At 49.7% G+C, this 19,591-nt stretch overlaps 1 protein-coding gene across 1 annotated transcript in view; it reads left to right on the top strand.

Moving 5' to 3' along the window:
* LOC147700310 (uncharacterized) overlaps window positions 1-19,591 on the top strand; it is a 429,112-nt gene that overhangs the window by 272,809 nt on the left and 136,712 nt on the right. The window contains 4 exon segments of the mRNA XM_086936302.1: window positions 13,608-13,718; window positions 14,736-14,900; window positions 19,173-19,268; window positions 19,356-19,460. Coding sequence (XP_086792428.1) covers window positions 13,608-13,718; window positions 14,736-14,900; window positions 19,173-19,268; window positions 19,356-19,460 — 477 coding nt within the window.

The raw sequence follows: 19,591 nt of genomic DNA, 5'->3' as shown, positions 1-19,591 counted from the left end.
GAATGTGAACAGAAAGAACGCTTGTTTGCCTTAAAAACCCTTCTTTCACCATCTGTAATCACCCCGTTAGTGTTGGGCACAGGCTTGTGTACCACACGGGTGTACTGTGGAAGGTATCTTCGCTCTATTGGAATTACTGTTTATTTATTTATTTTTTTTAATTTTTTAAAACCTTTATTGTAAGAAGGCACACAGCTATTCAGCCTAACATCCCGGAGGCAAGGCAGCAAAGTATCAGAACGGTCATAGTGCCAAGCGATTCATGTCAGAACAATGCAGGTTGTTTTTTATTTTACACACAGAAACAAAAACGAAAGCGCCCGAGGGCGCGGAAAAGGCAATGGAAGAAAAAAGACCATGAGTCGATAGGAGACGGCAGAGGCTAGAGAAGTTGTAGAAAGAACTGAGGCAGAATGTAGCAAAAAGCGGGGGGGGGGAAGGAAGAACAGGAGAATCAGAACAAGAGTAACATAGCTGTTGTCAACGTCTATGGCGACAAGCGTTCATCCCGTGGCAACGGTGCAGGTGGTAGGCACAAATCCCCTCTGTAGGCGTTCCAGGCTCCCCATACCTTATTCCATGTCTGAGGCCGCCCCCTGGCAGTATACACAGTCTTTTCACGCAACATACACCAGTCCATGTTGGCCTTCCATTGTACCACCAGGGGGGCCACGTTAGAACCCCATCTCTGTGCTATGTCCCGTTTAGCGACCATATTGCCCAGTGTAGCCCATCGGGTCTGCGCCGTATCATAGTCATTAGGCTCCCAAACATTTAGGAGGCACCTACGCGCCTCTGCAGCTAACTCCACTCCAGTCACCTCCCGCATCACTCTATGGACCCTCTCCCAGTAAGGGGCAATAACGGGACACTCCCACAATATATGCAGAAAGGTGGCAAGGGCTCCGCAGCCACGACGACAAAGGCCATCCGGCGAAAAGCCCATATGCACAAGCCTGGGGCCGGTGACATACACTCGGTGAAGAATTTTAAACTGGACCAGCCTCAGACGTGAGGAAATGGCGACCTCCTTAGGGGAGGACACAGCACTCTGCCAGTCCTCATCGTCCAGTTCCAACCCATCGGCCACCCACTGCTCCCGCAAGCGCTGGAGGAGGTCCACCTGAACGTTTATCAGCTTCTTGTAGGACAGAGAGATGGCGCTGTCCGGCATATGCCCGTCCAGCACCCTGTCCTCCAAAGGCGAGCTCTCGGGGATGTCACCCTCCTCCGGTCTGGCGGCGGTTATTGCGTGTTGCAGCTGGGCGTAGCGGAAGAACTCCGTTCCACTCAATTTATACTCCGCCTGCAGCTGTGGGAAAGTCTTGACCACCCCCCTGGAAAGCATGTCCTCAACCCTCGAGATGCCTATGAGGTCCCACTTCTCAAAGCCCTTGGTGTGCCAAAGCTTGCCCAAAATGTCGGAATCAAAGAGAGGGGTAAATCTCGTCAGTCTGCCCTGCCAGCCCTGTATCTTAGTGACCGTTCGCCACGTATGGACCGCCGCCTTGGTCGGGCCCGTGAGGTTCCGATCAAAGGATCTAGAATATAGGGCGCGATAGTAATTGCCTCCGTGTAAAAGCCAGCGGTCCATGGCATAGCCGGGGCTGTCCACGGGACCGTAAAAACCATGATTGATAGCGGTAAGTTGAGAGGCCCAGTAGTATCTCCGCACGTCTGGTAACGCAATGCCCCCGTCATACCATGGCATGGTAAGCTTCCGGACAGCGACACAAGGTCGTCCATCCCAAAGAAGGGCACGCTGCAGGCTCTCAACCTCCCTGAAGTAGCGGGCCGGGACAAGGTCCTGAGTATTCTGCAAGGCATACAGGAACCTGGGCAGGGACATCATTTTAAACAACGCCGCCCGGCCCAGCAACGAGAGAGGGAGCTTACGCCAACTCTCCACATCCCGCCGCAGTCGGTGGAGCGGGGGGAGCAAGTTGTGGTCGTACCTTGCCTTAGGGTTGTGTGAAATGTAAATACCCAAGTACTTAAAGCCTTGTCCCGCCAGCTGTATGTTGCAACCTCTAGGGAGGCGCGGCGTGTCACCCTTGAGGATGTAAAGCGAGGATTTGGCCCAGTTAATAATCAGGCCGGAGTAGCGCCCAAACAGCCTGAGCACATCACACGCCACAATAAGCGACTTGCAAGGGGAGGTGAGGTAGAGCAGGATGTCGTCTGCGTACAGGGAGACCCTGTCCTCAAAGCCCGGGGACCAGGAGATCCCATGCAAGTCAGGGTGCGAGCGCAGCATCGCCGCGAGGGGTTCTAGAGCCAGCGCAAACAGGAGCGGAGACAAGGGACAGCCCTGTCTGGTGCCGCGGTGAAGCGCGAAGGGAGCAGACATGCGACCGTTAACCGTAACAGCAGCCAGGGGGCTGGCATAAAGGAGTTGCACCCAGCCCAGGAAACCCGGTCCAAATCCGAGTTTCGTCAGCACTGCCCACAAGTACAGGAGCTAAGGTGAGGCAGATATATTATATATACATATTTTGGGCTAAATAAATCATGATGATTATTATTGATGTAGTTATAAATTTGCTTTAGGATTGATGGATTAACACATTGGAGCTTTGATCAAGAGTGTGGATTTGGATTATAACTTATATCTCAATTGAGGATTTGAATTAAACTCTACGAACTGCTGACATATACATTATCTCCACCACTATATGGTGAGTACATATATGGAATAGACAATAATTTAATAGGTAGACGCTTCAATTAACTTTTACTTATTTAGTACTGTCAATAAAGCTAGGTGAGTTATTTACATATGACCTGTGAACTGTTGGTGTTTTCGGTAACCACAGCCTTTAACCTATGATATTGTATACATGACTAGTATATAACTTGATGGTTTTTAATACTTTTGGCCCTCTGTTAACATTGATTTTGGTAATTATAGTCCTTCTAGTGAGACTAATATGTGTAAATAATGAATGTACACTGGACCTGAACTTAGGTCAGAATGGTATTGGGTTTGTATGATTTATATCAGTAAGCAAGCAATGTATAAATTGCTCTGTTTATATTGTTTTATAACTTTTGGAATAATGAGACTGATTGTGATCCTTTGGGTTGCAGCCCTGAGGAAGTCAAATTGTCCTACACGGACTTGACGAAACGCGCGTTGGCTGCAAGCAATCGTTTGATGGAGTATTGGAATTGATGTGGACACAGATTGAACATTAAAAAGATGAAAACTACATTAAGACTCTCTTTTTGATAATATTGAGTGCTCGGAGGACCAAAACTATTGTCTGGACCTTGGTTTGCCTTGGGGACTGTGGTAACCAGCCCTCCACCCTTTCCTGAGCACCTATTTGATAAATTTGATCTGTTACATAGACCTTGAAAGTAGCTGTGCGCTCCTAATAGCCGTTACCACATTTTGTTTACTGCCCACAAGTAATTCCATTCCAAGGAATCGAAGGCCATTGTGGCATCAAGGGAGGCCAGCACCGCCGGTTCCGTAATGGCGTGAACTCTGGCCATAACCCCGTGCAAGCGTCTCAGGTTAAGGGCAGTATTGCGGCGGGGTATAAAGCCGGACTGGTCCGGGTGCACCAGGTCACTAATAACCCCGATCAATCGATTAGCCAACAGTTTGGCCAGGATCTTGGGTTCAGCATTGAGGAGAGAAATAGGGCGGTAGGACCTACAAACATCCCGCGGCTTGCCATCCTTGTGAATAACCACTATAGTGGCCAGTCGCTGATCCAGGGGGAAAACACCATCCTCACGGGCACGGAGGAACATATCCTTCAGGTGAGGGGAGATCACGTCCGGCCGGATCTTGTATAGTTCAACCGGTATGCCATTGGGTCCGGTTGCTTTGCCCGCACGCAGTGCGCGGATCGCCAGGGCGATCTCGTCCGCAGTGATGTCCCGGTCAATGTCTACCCTGTCCTCATCAGAGAGACAAGGAAGGTCTATCGCCGAGAGGAATTCAGCTGAGTCAGCCTCGGAGCGATCCGAACCGGAGGTATAGACCCCCCGAAAATAATCAGCAAAAGACTCGGCGATGGCACTCGGATCAGTAACCACCACTCCGTCCTCACACAGGATCTCCGGGACCACCCGGCTTGCCATTTCCCGCCTGTCCAGCCAGGCCAGCAATTTGCCAGCCTTGTCCCCGACATCATAGATGCGGCCTTGCTGTTCCTTCGCTAAGATCAGGGCTGCGTTCGTGGCGAGATCGTGGTACTCCGATTGTTTCAGAGAAAGTTCATGTAGGAGAGAGGGTTCGGGCTCGGGCCCCAGACGGGACTCGAGATCCAAAACCTCCTCCTCAACTTGCATGAGATCCGCATCACGAGTTCGTTTAGCCGCCGCGATGAGAGCCAGGGCTTCACCCCGCAACACCGTTTTGAAGGCCTCCCAAAGAGTGACCGCAGAGCCCACTGAGCCAGTATTTTCTGTAAAATATAGGTCGATGGCCTTGGCCAAAAGTGCTCGCGTGCTATGGTTGCGGAAATACCAGGGATTTATCGCCGCCGGGCGGCTGGACAAAAGGACACCGAAGTCAAATGAGATCCACAGCGGCGAGTGATCGGAAACGCCCCTCGCCAAAAAACGCGCCTCAGAGACGGCAGGCGATTGCGCCGCCAGAGTGAGGACATAATCCAGGCGGGACAGACTTCCGTGGGCACCGGAGAGGAATGAAAACTGACGAAGCGCCGGATGCAATAGCCGCCAACAATCCACCAGACCCATAGAGTCAAGGAAGGTCGGCAGCCACGTTTGGGAACCCGGGAGGTCTCTCGGTGGTTGACGGTCTAGGGCGCCAGAGCAGACTGAGTTGAAATCACCCCCTAGGATCAACAGGCCCGAGGGCAGGGACAAAATGGCGCCACCAAGGTCCCGGAAGGTGCTAGATTGGAGGCCAGGGGGAACATAAACCGATAGCAGGGCCAGGGAACGCCCCTCCCACCTTCCCGCCACAGCTGCGTAGCGGCCCCTATCATCTAGCAGGGTGACGTCTATCTCAAGAGGAAGGGACGCACGTACAAGGATGCCCGCCCCCCGGGAGCCCGAGGAGAACCCAGAGTGGGCGACCATTTTGTAACCCTTGCGATTCAGGGCCCTACAAGAGTTACCCACTAAGTGCGTTTCCTGCAGTAGCACAATGTCAGGCATATTCCTCTTTATCAGCTGGAGCACCACCCCTCTCTTAACCCGATCACCTAATCCATTGACATTCCAGCTAAGCACTTTTAATTTCCTACCCCCCATCCCCGAACAACCCGCCCCACCCGACTCCATCCAACCCAAACGTCCACTGTACAGTAAAACACACAGTCCATTGCCTCAAGGAAGAAAAAGAGATAGAACAAACAATCAACAAAACTCGCAAAGTTGCACCCCCCACCCTGCACCCCTGCATGTGACTAAAAAGCCCCCCCAACCAGCAGTGTGCCTGTCGCCCCATAACTACTCTACAAAAAGACACCCAGAGGAGTGAGGAATCTCCGCGAACACCTCCCGCCACCCTCCATGTACTAACAGGAAAGATAGTCCGGCATCTAAAAGCGACATTAGACAGCCACTGAGGCAAGCAAGAAAATCAATTAGTCACCCATTACAGAACCGAGTCTCATGGGTCCGAGCCGCCAGCAGCGCCACCCTCATGATCCTCCTGTGCTTCTCGGCGCGGTGGTAGAGTGTCCAGCCAGTTACTGACGTTCTCAGCTAAGTCAAAGAACAAGGCACGGCCCTCGTATTCGATCCGGAGCTTAGCAGGGAACATCATAGAGTACTTGAGGCCTAGGTCCCGTAGTCGTCGCTTCACCCCAGAATAGCTTTGGCGCTGTCGCTGAACCGTCCTGGTGAAATCTGGGTAGAAATGGACATCAGCGTTTTGAAATTTAAGTGGTCCATGTCGCCTGGAAGCCTGCAGGACAGCATCCCTGTCACGGAAGTTAAGCAGCCGGGCCACGATGGGCCTAGGTATTTACAACAAGGGGTGGTGAGGGACAGAGTCTCTGAATTAAACAGAATACTCTCACCCAGTCAAGAGATCAGGGCTAGATCCAACACCGTTTGGGTACCGGACTGGGTAAGAGTGGTCTGCTCAATTCAGACACTCTGTTCATCACCACCCCCTTTTGTAAATCGATTTTGGCCACTATAGGTGTGGCAGGGTATACTCAGACATGAGTCCCTTTCTCACTGCTCCATCAGGATTCAAGCAAGCCGGGCCGAAGAGGCTGAAATGCCAGAAACCGGTCCCCGGTAGCTTGTCTCCTTTCTGGTAAAGAATTGGCTTGGTAGTTTAGTCTGCCCTGTTCCCATGATGCACTGGGCCAGGGACAGACTGATTTGCATATAGCCAGGTTCTGAGCTGGGATGGGGCAGTGAGATAAATAACGGTGATGGATCAAGCCCTGATCTTTGGACTGGGTAAGAGTGGTCTGCTCAATTCAGACACTCTGTTCATCACCACCCCCTTTTGTAAATCGACGATGGGCCTAGGTGCCACGCCAGTCTTCGGCGGGCCACCCGGTACCCGGTGGGCACGCTCCACCGAGAAAAAGTTGCTGAGGCCAGGCGGGGCCAGATGAGTCCTGATCAGTTCTTCAACGAGGAGGTCCGTCGCCCCCTCCTCCGAACCCTCCGGTACGCCGACAATGCGGACGTTCTGCCGCCTGGCCCGGCTTTCGAAATCATCCAGCCGCCTCGCGAAGTGCTCCGCCGTCCTCTGCAGGTTCCGGACCTCCGTTTGCAAATCCGAAACGTCTTCCGTAAGACTGGCCGTCTTGATGTCCAGATTCTTAACCCTGTCATTGGTTTTGCCCAAGTCGGCTCTGATGAGGGACAGATCAACGGCCATGCCATCCACCTTGTGCGTGAGGACTTCATGTTGTTGCTGCATGTCCGCCCGGAAACTTGTAATGGCTCCCAAAATGTCGGTCAAAGTGGGCTCAGAGCCGTCCGGCGAGCCCGAATGCGGGATGCCCTTGGCAGAGGGACCAGTAACAGGCGGTGTTTTCGGCTGAGTGTAGCGCTCAATCCGATTCTGCTGCTGTTGTTGCGATTTACTGCGCACTCCTCTGTTAGATGGCTTATCGAGGTCCCCCTTGCCCGCCATGTTAGGTCCCAGAGAACAAAGGGCTATGCCAGGCAAGTCCAAGCCCAGAGACCCGAAGTTATCTCCGGGACGTCAATGGGTAACCGTTCCAGGTGTGCCCCGCCGTACAAATAGCACCGCTGTCCAGTACACTTCTCCGTTGACGAAAGCAGGCTGGCACTCCGCAGATCAGCAAGGCGTAGCAGCGGAGTCCGCAGAGACAATGGCACCGAGCTGGCACGGAGTCCCACTCGACGTAGCTCCGCGTAGGAGACACCGATTTGAATTCTGAAAACGGTGCCCGCCTCAGGGGGCCCTCAGCAACGAGTATCCACCCTCGTGGATCAGGATTACGGGCAGGATAGTTGCGGAGGATCGGAAGGTCCGCGGAGCTCCGAGCTTACGCGGCCATCTTGGTTGCCCGCGAAGCTCCTCCCTGGAATTACTGTTTATTAAGTAAACTTGAAGGACCTCTGTCCGGCTGGACATGTCACTCTAAATATAGATCTGACTTTGTTTATATTTATTGGTCATACACTCTGGTGGAGTGGGAGGCACACAAAGTAGCCATTTGCGGGCATTGCCTGGGAGCCACGTGGAACGTCCGGAAGACGTTGTCGGCTTCCTTGGCGAAGCTAGAGCTGTAACTCCTCCACCATGAAAGGAAGGGCGAAAAGATGGGAGAACACCCGGGTAAGCTCCACGATTTGCGTACTCGACATGAGTCGCTCTTGGTGCAGCTGCGCTGTCACAATTACGCGACACACACGGCTAGGACGCATGCCAAGGCAGATAAGGCCGGTAGGTTGTTGGCCTGGTTGGTACAGAGCGAAAGCCGTCAAGCTCCTATAGGCACCCTGCGCACTGCAGAGGGTGTACTGGTGTACACTCAGATGGAAATCCACCACGCCTTGACTGACCACTATAAGCAGCTCTATCGGTCCCGAGGCGTAGGCCCGCGGCAAGCGCTGGACGCGTTCCTGGACGCCCTCAACTTGCCTGCGGCGACGGAGGATCGTAGGGGCGAGCTCAACGCTCCGCTCACTCTGGAAGAAGTGGGAGACGCAATCGGGGACATGGCGACTGGAAAAACGCCTGGGCCGGATGGCCTGCCCGCGGAATATTACAAGGCGAACAAGGACACTCTGGCGCCCCTGCTCCTTCGGCTGTTTAACACGGCCATGGACGAGGGCCCGCTCCCTCCGTCCATGCGGGAAGCGTTTCTAGTCTCCTTACCCAAGCCGGATAGAGACCCTACTGCATTGGGTTCGTATAGGCCGCTGGCAATGTTGAATGCGGACTATAAAGTATTCGCGAAAATCCTGGCAGAGCGGCTTGCGGTGGTGGTCCCCTACCTAGTACACCATGACCAGAATGGGTTTGTGCCGGCAAGGTCTGCCTCCCTAAACCTCAGGCGGTTCTTCAGGGTGGCGGAGGGCGCAGCAAGAAACTGGCCCAGGGCAGGGTGCCTGATAATCGACCGAGAGAAGGTCTTCGACTGCCTGGAGTGGAGGTACCTAGCGGCAGTACTCTCGCGTTATGACCTGGACGAGGGCTTCCTACGGGCGGTGCAGCTCCTCTAGACGAACCCTCAAGTTCGAGTGCGGCTGGGTCCATAAATTTCTTAACCAGGGGGGATTGGTCGAGGCACCCGCCAGGGTTGCCCCCTGTCCCCGCTGTTATTTGCATTAGCGGTGGAACCATTGGCGGAAATGCTGCGGCAGACATCGGGAGCGGGGATCCCACTGGGATATGCGACACACCAGGTCTCGCTCTATGCTGACGACTTGCTGGTGTTCGTTAGAGATGTGGCGCACATACTGGGAAGACTGGCCCAGGTGCTGAAACAGTTCGTAGTTGTCTCAGGGCTTAAGGTGAATGCGGGTAAGTCGTGCCTGTATGCCTTTAGCGCGGCAACGGAGGATCCGGGGTACAGCCTTGGTGACACGCGGGTACAATGGAAAGCTGACACCTTCCGGTACCTCGGGATACAGGTTTATAGGCAGGCGACTGACCTTTTTGAAGGCATTGTGGGTAGGGCGGTGGCAATGCTCCGATCTCAGGTACGTTTTTGGACCACTCTTCCACTGACCACGACGGGCAGGGTGGCCCTTGCCAAAATGGTTATGCTCCATAGACTCCTGTACTATTTTGTCAACCTGCCTCTCTATGTGCCGCCTTCTTTGCAGCACTCAACACGATGCTGCGGGATTTCCTGTGGGGAACGTCCAGACACAGGTTAGCGCTCACAAAATTGTTCCTGCCGACAGATAGCGGCGGGCTAGCTGCTCCCTATTTCGAGCATTATTATCTGGCGGTGCAGCTTCAGTGGATCGCTAGACGGCTGGCGGATAGGGGTAGAGAGGACACTGCCACGATGGAGCCGCAGTATTCACTAGAGCGGATCACTCAGCTGTTTCATCCGTTGGCAGTGCCAGCAAGACCTTCTCCGCTGCTGTTGGTGGTAGCCTATAGGTGCTTCCGCAGAGCCCTTTACATCACCCGGAGGGAACATACATACGCGCCAGTGGTGCCACTGGTGCCACTGGAGGCTTTCCTACGGGGTGTCGGAATCCTCACGCGTCCCATGTTGGATCACTGGAAGGAGGCAGGCATACAGACTCTGGGAGACCTCTTCCGCGACGGTGCGCTGGTACCGTATGAGATGCTGGTAGAGGAAGATGGTCTCCCTCCTGGGGGGTTCCTACTGCACCGGACTTTAGTGGCAAAAATTACAGCCTAGTGGGGAGACATGGCCTCGGAGCCTGTGACACATTTAACCATACAATACCTGCAAGTCATGGGAGGGGCAGGCACCTGGTGCGTTGGTTTGCGCGGTCATTAAGGCTACATACCGGGGTCGATTAGACTTCTCTTAGGGCCAAGTGGGAGCAGGACCTGGGCAGGGCATTGTCCGACAGGGACTGTGGCAGAGTACATCAGGGTCCAGTGCGTATTCCCAGAAACTGCGCTTCCGCCAAATACAACCCTACGTAGTGCACAGGGCCTATCTTACACCTGCGCCCATAAATAAGTATGTCCACCGAGTTGTTGCATCCTGCCCCAGGTGCGGGGTACTCGATGCGGGGCTCCTACACCTTATATGGAGCTGCCGCAGGCTGGCCCCCTACTGGGGCGCAATAGGCGATTTACTCCGTAAATGCACTGGACGTAGCATACCCCTAGAGTGCCCGGAGTATATACTGCATCAATTTAAGAGACCGCCCTAGGATAAGGCATCCTCTCGCTTCTTGGATCTGGGGTTGGTGGTGGCCATACGTCTCATTACGAGGCAATGGAAGGCGAATGAACCGCCAAGTGTGCAGGCGTGGACCTTCTCCCTTCAGGCGTGGGCCCGGGCTGAGTGGGTGGCTACGCGCAGGGAAGAAACGGTAGGCCTCCGGAGGGAGCCCATGGCGGAGCGATGGCAGTGCATGCTTGGTGCCTTGCAGCGAGATGAGGGGTCGGGGGGAGGGGAAGTGGTGGAGGATTGAGTGGTGTTGCCGGGAGGGTGGGGGTGCCACAGGTTGGGTTCCAGTTTGTTCCTTTGCTTGTCTGGCATCCTTGTTTAGTGGGGTGCGTGAGCTCCCGGTGTTTAATAAAAGTAGGATCCAAGGGAAGGGAGCGTGTGCGGGGGGGGGGCTGTCCTATTGGGGGGGGGACCAGTGGACACTGGGGGAGTTTACCTGAAGCTGCAATTGTTTTTCCCTTATTTACCTTTTACTGTTTGGTTTCAACTTTTATACAAAAGTCAATCTTGTACGCGCGCATAGTGCTGGAAGGGCCCATCCTCATTCAAGCTGATGCACAGAGACTTAGCGTGTGAACAACTATGGACTCACTTTGGGGCGATTGGCCTGACAGCGCGCGCCTGGCCGGTGATAGGCGGACAATTTCCCTCCTTACTGTACATATAACATTGTGCCCTTTGATTGTCAGTTATAAAGTCTGTTGCCATGTGCCTGATATTCCAAACTGCTGCGCCACCAGTGACAAAGTCTAATGCATTGTGATTGTTCTTCCTGAATTCTTTCTTTCAAAACTAAGAAAAATTGCTAATAAACAGATTTTACGAAAAATAAAGCTCCATTCTTTATCTAGGAGAGCCCTGCCCACGTACTTTTCCCATTTTGCACGTAGAGGCAACAGGGGAGAGAATAGGTGTGTACGTATACCTCGATATAAGTGGAGTAGCTTGTGCGTTGTGGGGTCAGTCCTGTCCAGACCCCAGTGCCGTTTGATATATCTTACCAAGCTTACATGTGTTAAAAAGAGTATTTCTGTAAGCCCTTGTTCATTTATGAAATCGGCATGGTTGAGTAATGTCCCATCCCCTAACAGTGCGCTCACAGTGGTCATGCCGGCCTGTTCCCATGCAGACAGACTACGTTGTGTTAGTGTGCCTGTGGGAATTGGAAGGCCTAGAAGTGGTATATTGGGGGCATAAGGAGTGTTCTGAGTGGTGTATTTTAAGGCTGATATCCAAGTATCTCCTCAAGCAGCAGCGGAGCCAATGCTGGAATACACACCTCAGGGCACAGCAATTTATGTAATGCCCCTTGGGCTATCATATGGGGCATGTAGGCTAGTTCCTGCAGATTGTGGCCAGAAAGCCAGTAAGAGAGCCACTGCAGTTGGCCAGCAAAGCAGTAAACCCTAAAGTCTGGCGCCCCCATACCGCCGCCATCTGACGGTAGTTGCAGTCCTATTAGGACGATACGTCAACGTCCTTTATCCCACATCAAGTCTACTAGGATGGTTTTCAGTGTTTTAAAAAACTTAATTGGAATGGCTACTGGCAGATTAGTGAAGAAGTAAAGGTTGTGCAGAAGCAATACCATTTTAGATATTGCAAGTCGCCCCGCTTCTGAAAGTGGAAGTGAGGTCCAGATGGTGACTCTGGATCGCATAGAGGTGATTGCTATAGATCTTGTAATCTGGATCCCCTAGTATTTGAATGTGTCTGGAGCAACGTCGATCTACACTTCTCCAAATGGGATGGGTTTGCGTTTGAGGGCACAGGATTTTCCAATATTTATTGCTCACCCAGTAATGGACTCGAAGTGCCAAAAGGTGTGGGCAAAAGTTAACATGTTTACTTGGAGGTCTTTGGTGTATATTACTATGTCGTCTGCACTTAGCAACAGTGCTTGGATCGTATGTCTAATGGGGATAGCCCACTTCTGCTTGCTAGTGGCTCCAATGCAAGCACAAATAGCACGGGGAGAGTGGGCACCCCCGTCTTGCGCCTCATTGTATGGTGTAGGCTTTCGCGGTGTGAGCACCAGTGCGTGCTCTCGCTGTCGGAGAAGTATCCAGTAGTGTAATCCATTAGAGACATTTCTCATGGATGCCAAGCCACCTAAGGGCGCTCCTCTAATCCTTTTCTAAACCGCGTTTGTCTCGTGCACCTCCCATGCCTCTCTTCAGCAGTCATTCAGCTCCTTCCTTCACGGCAGGCTCCAAGTGAGCTTCTCCTAGAAGGCTGTTGAACTACTCCAGGTTCTGATCATGAACCAGGCAAGGGGAATTGGCAGTAGGTACCAGAAGCACAAAAGAGCTTTGTTTTTACCAGTGATGTACGATCCCAGCTTCTGGTAGGGAAATCTTGGCACACTGGCTTTAAGTTTACGCTCCATCTTTATAATAAAGCTGCAGACATTAATCGTATATTCCAACTGTTTGCTCTGAGACCCATTCTGGGCAGTTCTGCCCTTTTGCTTATTCCACTCTAAGTGTTTGTTATAAATTGTGAGCAGAACCGTGGGAAGAGCTGAAAATCTCTTTAAAAAAGAAACCCACAAAAGGGGCACAAAGGCAAGAGAGACTGTCCCACTTAAGTATCTGTAAACCTGTGCTGATACACTTCTAGAGAACAACATGCCAGGAAAGGATATGGAGAAATTCCCTATCTTCAAGGGTACTGTCTATCCTGAGTCTGAGCCAGTGCATAGGGGCCCTAGAATTTACTTGCGGAGCCTTACACCCCACATCTGCTGTGTGGGCCCTCGACCTTTTGTACTGCTACAATGCAGAAAATGAAGAATAGATCCCAGCCTGACAATAGCCGCCCATGTCACAGTGTCCATGCATGCATCTTCTACAGATAGTAAACACACATGCAACATCCATGTTCCACTTGGATGGCTGGATTGTCAGACCAATTAAAGACTCATACGAGACTGGTGGGCCACTCTCCCTAACATGTAAAGAAGGCCTGTTCTGCCACTAGAATTATATCACTGCCAGCACTGACAGTGCTATGGCACATGAGCTGACAATATTCACACTTAGCCAAAGACGTGTGTTCATGATGAACCCTTCTAACCAGAGACCCTTGTTCTGTGTCTCAATTCTTGTTACAAAAGCTACCTCCACTGTACATACATGATTATTTTGTATGCTGAGGCACAGGTCTAAAAGCGGCAGCTTGCGATGGTGAATTTGAGGGAAGGTTGCATCATCTCCTGGGCCATGCAAGGGACCTTTGTCCGTTTCAACACTTACATATCCCTTCTATGTTTTTAAACAGGTCCTTTGATTGCAGCCTCTGTCTTTTCATTAAGAGGAAAACAAAAGGATGGTTTGTGCCTGGTGGAAGATGAGAACTCGAACAGAAGACAGAGTGGCAACCATTCCCCAAGTGAGTGTAAAGGGTTCAGATTTCTCATTGGTAATCAGAAAATACTTTTTATCACCTCTGCCTTCACTTCATGATTTAATAATTTCTGAGCCTTCTAATCTAGGCTAAGTTGAATGATCGCATGAGATTCTGTGGGATATGTGGAAAAGTATACCATGTTGACGTGTTAATGAAGGCTTCTGAATTGGTTTTAGACTGCATTTGTATTGTAATTTTAAAGTGCGTTACAAGGCTATGGGCATTTTGGCACTTAGGATAAAATCAGGTTCTGACTGCCTATGAGCTGCTTGTTTACGCATGAACTCAAGAGGAGCATAGATCTATTTTCAGCTTTTCACATTGTTGGTCACAGGAACATGAGTAACCAGCATCACACACCTTACTAGCAGCTTGCATTAGACAAGTGTTCATCTGTGGGGGCACACCACTACGCAAAGAATGGGCGACCTCGCTGAGAGTGCACCATGGTAAAACAGGGCAAACACCTTCCTTATTACACTATCAACAAACACATCCTATAGTGGAGACAACCCTATGCGACTGGATAGACCTCATATTGCAGCATGGTCCTGGTGCTGCTGTCCAGTCACGTCTGAATGGTTATGACGCTGACAATTAAAATAATAATGGTGTCCATCTCTTCCACTTACTATCAGAACAGGCTGAGGTACCAGGAGTAATGTTAATCCGACCCCAGCAGAGTTATGCTGGCAATCAGTTTAGAGTTTTTGTTATCGGAAGGTATCACCTTGAGTGGATTGTGCCTTTTTTGTCCCCTTAAATGAAGAGGAAAAATATTTAATATGTCAAACCTTGGTTTATAACTCTAGATTTGTGCTTCTATAGTTACAAAATGTCTGAAAATATGTACTTGGAGTTTTGTAATCAGCCTGCACGTATATTTCCTATTAATATTTCCTTCTCTAAAGGAATATACAAGCTTTCCATAGAAGCGATGTCTTGTTGAATATGAATGGTATCTTATTTTGATTCAGATGTTTTTCATTTGTTTTGCAGGTGTAACAATGTCTGCTTTAGATATGTTCAACATGAACAGAAATGACATGAAGTGTCTGGAAGATCCTCAGGACACAGACGGAAGAAAGAGCCCTGTTCCGCTTGCCGCACACAGAAGGGAGAGCCCGGATAATCTCAGTTTAGGTCACAAGAACTATTCTCAAGGTTGAGATTTTCAGATTAATACTGTGAAAATAAACCTCAAACCATTAACTATAGAAAAATACATATATTTTTTTATATAAAGAAGCTGAAAGTTCTGAAATCTGCCTACCAAAGAGCAGGGATAATGTTGTGTGGCCTGTTTTTGTATTGTGCAACATTGACAAATTCCTTGGTGTCGGACCCTGTTCTGGTGGCGGCAGTGCACGCGGGGGGCATTGGCCCACACCCGTGGAGGTCTAGGTTGTTTGATATTGGTTTCATGCAGTCCATGGCACTCTTGCTCTGTTCTGCACTTGACTCTTAGAGTAGGAAGAGTAATCATAAGTTCAGCAGCTTCTCAGGGAGGTAATGTGGAGGATAGCTTGGAACTCAACCGTAATGCAAAAACAAATTGTTCACACCAGCGCTTATCCTTTGAATGAAAGAAAGTACTATAGAACCCGATTGAGAGGAAAATGCTCAGGGTTGTAATCATGTTTGTGGTCTTCCTTGAGGGGCTACATCCGTCGTTGCCCTCTGACTGCTAAGGAAGCTCTCCAGCTTCTATAATTCCTCGGGACAATGTACTAATCACTAGGTGCTGTTTACTTAAAATGACCCCCTTGGCCATAGATGCCTCCAAGAGTTCATTTTGTTTTCACATATTTTTTGTTACTTGATAAAAGTCTTAAGTTCATTCCACAGTCTCCCTTCCCTCTCGCAGTTTTATGCTCCGCAGTTACCTGCATTCTATTGTTTCTGTGTGAATGGTACAGGATGGCTGCTCTTGAGCTAGAGGTGCAGCCTCTGTCAAAAGTTAATGGCTGCGTTGTTTTGCCATGTCAGCTCATGTCTTCAGCAGCAGTTGCCTCCCTAGTCCTAGTGCAGTTTGGGCCTGTACATCTTGACTGTGTGGATGTCTTCAACAATTGCAGCATCCTAGCCCATCAGGGCACCCACCTTGGTTCCTAATCTTACTCTCCTGTAGTCATATCCTTATTCTGGCAGTGCCCCAAGTTAAGATTGGTCTTTTCCTCTCACAGCAGGCAGGCTTTGAGGCTCTAGCAGACCCTCAACCACTCCAGCAGAAACTCCTGACTTAAGGTGATGTCCCATCGCCTCTGAGAGACTGGCTATCATGCTGGCTCAAGCCTTGGTTACACATCAGCTCTTGGAGGGCTCTGCGAGCATTCCCTGCCTTGGTCATCAAGAACTTAGAGAACTGGAACCAGGTCTGGTGTTTTAGCTCCTACTTTCATACGCATTTTCAGCCAGATGATGTGAATCCACAGACCAATATTTGACGTAGGTTGCGCTTTCATAAGTCATTTGTGGCTGTTCCTCAGACACAGCTGCTGTGCAGTGTGATGACTCTCACAGCAGGTGGCAGAGATGGTGGATCCAAACTGTAGTAGCCCTAACAAGGGCACGAACAAGTGTAAGATCTCTCCACCTGCCTGTCATCAGACTTCATGAAGCAATAATCAGGGATCGACGAATGGACAAGGCCTGCCTTACCAGGCAATGAAAAATAAAGGGTTATAGATGCTACATTTTTGTGTTTCTTGACTTCTCAAAACCAAAGTTGGGCCCCCCAAAAATAACCCTGCTATGGTCTCTGACAGATTTGTTGTGTTCATACTGACCTGTTCCCTGCTAGGAGGTCTGCATTTATTTGTCTCTACTATTTGTTTTATATAGCCTTTTTTTCGTTTTTTATTTAAGGCATCGCAGGGACAGCACGCTGCCGGTTTGTGGCCTCGCCACTTTAAATTATTTTGGGGGGGTCCTCAGTCCCACCCTGGGCACCCATCAACATTTTGTTTTACAATATTCACAGTGTGGGAAGCCCACTCCTGCTCTGCAGCGCTGATTCACTGTCTACCAACATAAACCTTGCTTGTGGCGGGAACCAGCACTTCTCCTCGGGAGCAGGGTGCTGCAGTGTGTCCCACTCCCCTGGTGACAGGGAGCAGCACACCGCAGTGTGGGAGGGGTGCATGCCAGCACTCTCTCTCCTCTTCACTGCGGCATTACAGGCCCCACTATGGATGTTCCCTATCCCCCAGCGAAATGAGGGCCGCCAGGGGCTTAAAGTAACTGAGGGCCCATGCATGCTTAGTTCACATGCTTAAGTATTGCGCCAGCGAGGTGGGTCCTGATGCTTCGCCCACCTTGGGGAGGAGTCTGTACGAATGTCCCCCAAATATTTCTTAAAAATTAAGAGAGCATCCACCCCTGGGACATGGCCCACCTCTGAGGGATTATATTTGAAAAGGGCAAGAGCGCACCTTTTTTTTTTCTTCAGTTGTTGCTGCGGCGCCCCTCTTGACTCCCACCTCTAACCTAGGCTTAAGGATTAGGGTATCCTTTTCCTGCTTCCTATATCAGGTTGTTGGTATTTTGATCTGCTGGTCATGCAGTACTACTGTGGTGTGACATATGTGTACATTTTGAGCCTTAATTTCTCAAAGAGCACTGAACAGATTTACATCAAATAACAAAAAGCACACTTTTCTGGGAAAAGGTCTAGATTCCTGCCAAATTTGAAAAAATTGCCATTCACGTCCTCTTCACAAGCAAACTGGACTACGGGAACACCCTCTATGCCGGGATCAACAAAACAATCATCCAAAGGCAGCAGACCGCTCAGAACTCATCGTCCAGAATCACTCTCAACCTCCTTCACCGCACTCACATCACAGCATACCTGAAGGAGCTCTGCTGGCTCCCCATCCACAAACTAGCATTATTCAAACTCCGCACTCACACTTTAAAGGCACTACATAAGACTAGCCCAGGATACCAGAACAATCTTTTATGCTTTCAGAAACCTTCCAGGCACTGCCACTCGTCCGGACTCATGGTTGCACTCATCCCACATATACGAAATACCAGGTCTCGCAGTTGAGCCCTCTCCTACATCACTCCAAAAGCGTGGAACGGCCTAGCGCTATATAAAAGAGCCTCCTCCTCACTTCTTGAATTCTGCAAGACGCTGGTGGTCTGGCTTTTCGAGTAGACCCACTAGACGTAGGTTTTGCTAGACTCTCACCTTACCAGCGCCAACATATCCTTCCGGGCGATAGTGAAAACCTGCATAACATAAATCAGTCAATCATCCATTAGGGTATCAAGGCGCTGAAGGGGGAGCGGTGGGTCTGCCTTTCAATCAAAGCACCAGGTCTTGAGGTCTTTCCTGAATGGAGGCAGCGACGGTGATTGCCTGAGATGTAGAGACGCCACTTTGCTCCTCTAAGTGGACATATACAAACAACCACAACATACATTTTGATTACTTAATCTTAGATGCGTGTTCTTTCACTCAAAACATCCACCCTCTGTTTATGTGCCTTTTCCTTTCCATATTTCAGCCCCTCATTATAATGGATATTAATATGTGATAGAGCTCTGCATGGCTTTTTGGCCCATCTTTACAAAGTTTTCATTGTGGAGTGTGCATGAATGTCATGTTGCTGTCATTTCTGTATTCTGTAGTTCAGTGAATGAGGTCCTAGAATTCCATTGCATCTTTTGTTCCAGTAAGAACAAAAATATGGGTGTCTATGTCCTAACCAGTACCGTACCAATGTTTCCGACCAGCAATATTAGTCTTGTAAGTTTAGGCAGTGCACCCACATTTCTAAGGGCACGCAATTATTTGGTGGCCATATAAGTATATTGCCTTATGCAAAAGAGTTATTCTGTTGTGTACTGTGGCTTGAAGCTTCATGGTTTGGGATATTTCATGAGGCCTTTCCCTTCAGAATGCCAGCCTGCAATCAGCATTGCTCAGCATTGTTTATTAAGTATTTTTCAGTGGAGAGAAAACTACCCTATTCCTCCTGATAATGGTTATTGGAATAGTCATGTTCATGAAAAAGGTGGCTTCCTCCATGCATCTGTGGCTCGGTCTGATCCTGTTTAGTTCTCACTCTTGTTGTGTAAAACGGTTTTGACATGTCTGTGATTGCTATGATTTTTCAAGCCTGTTGAGCCATGGATCTCTGATATTACACTCAGACAATCACTGTTAATTTGAGATTGTTGTTTTAGTGACTGACACATTCATCTGGCAAAGGGAGCTAATACGCTAAAGTAATTTTACTCAAGACTGCTGATCAATGTTGTGTATAATGGGAATTAAACTTCTCGTCATGAACAAGAAAGAAATAGATGAGTTAGAGAAGAAAGACTCTAACATCTATGTGCGTTCTATGTTTCATCTATTTCTTGACGGCGCTCTGCTGAGGTTTCATAGAATTAATCCTATTCTTTTTTTCTTTCTTTCAGGTGATCCAGTTTCTGCTCCTCGACCGACACAGACTTTTACAGATGACAGCAAAAGACTTTTCCATCCTGAGACGGAGGATGTACAAGTAAATACAGGTAAATCACGTGAGTTCCTTACTTGCAAGAGACATTTCTTTCCCGTCTCCTTTAATTGCTAAAAATGTATTGACATGTCTTTTAAAGGAATGGCAGTCATCGCATCTAGATTACCAAACGTCAAAGAGGAGGCAAAGGCTATTTTCGTGGATCAATTCAAGTCTAAGATAGAAGGAAACATCAATCATCTAGGTGAGTAAATAGCACCTGCCTTAAAAAGACATGCATGAGACCTCCTCTTACCCTACTTGTATGATTGCATTTTTCTTCCTTTCATTAGTATTCATTAGCAGCCTGCGCATCCATTGTGATTGTACCTTTCC

This window comes from Lissotriton vulgaris, chromosome 8 (genome assembly GCF_964263255.1).
Source record: "Lissotriton vulgaris chromosome 8, aLisVul1.2, whole genome shotgun sequence".
In the NCBI taxonomy this organism is placed as follows: Eukaryota; Metazoa; Chordata; class Amphibia; order Caudata; family Salamandridae; genus Lissotriton; species Lissotriton vulgaris.
This window is presented reverse-complemented; position numbering and strand designations above follow the sequence as displayed.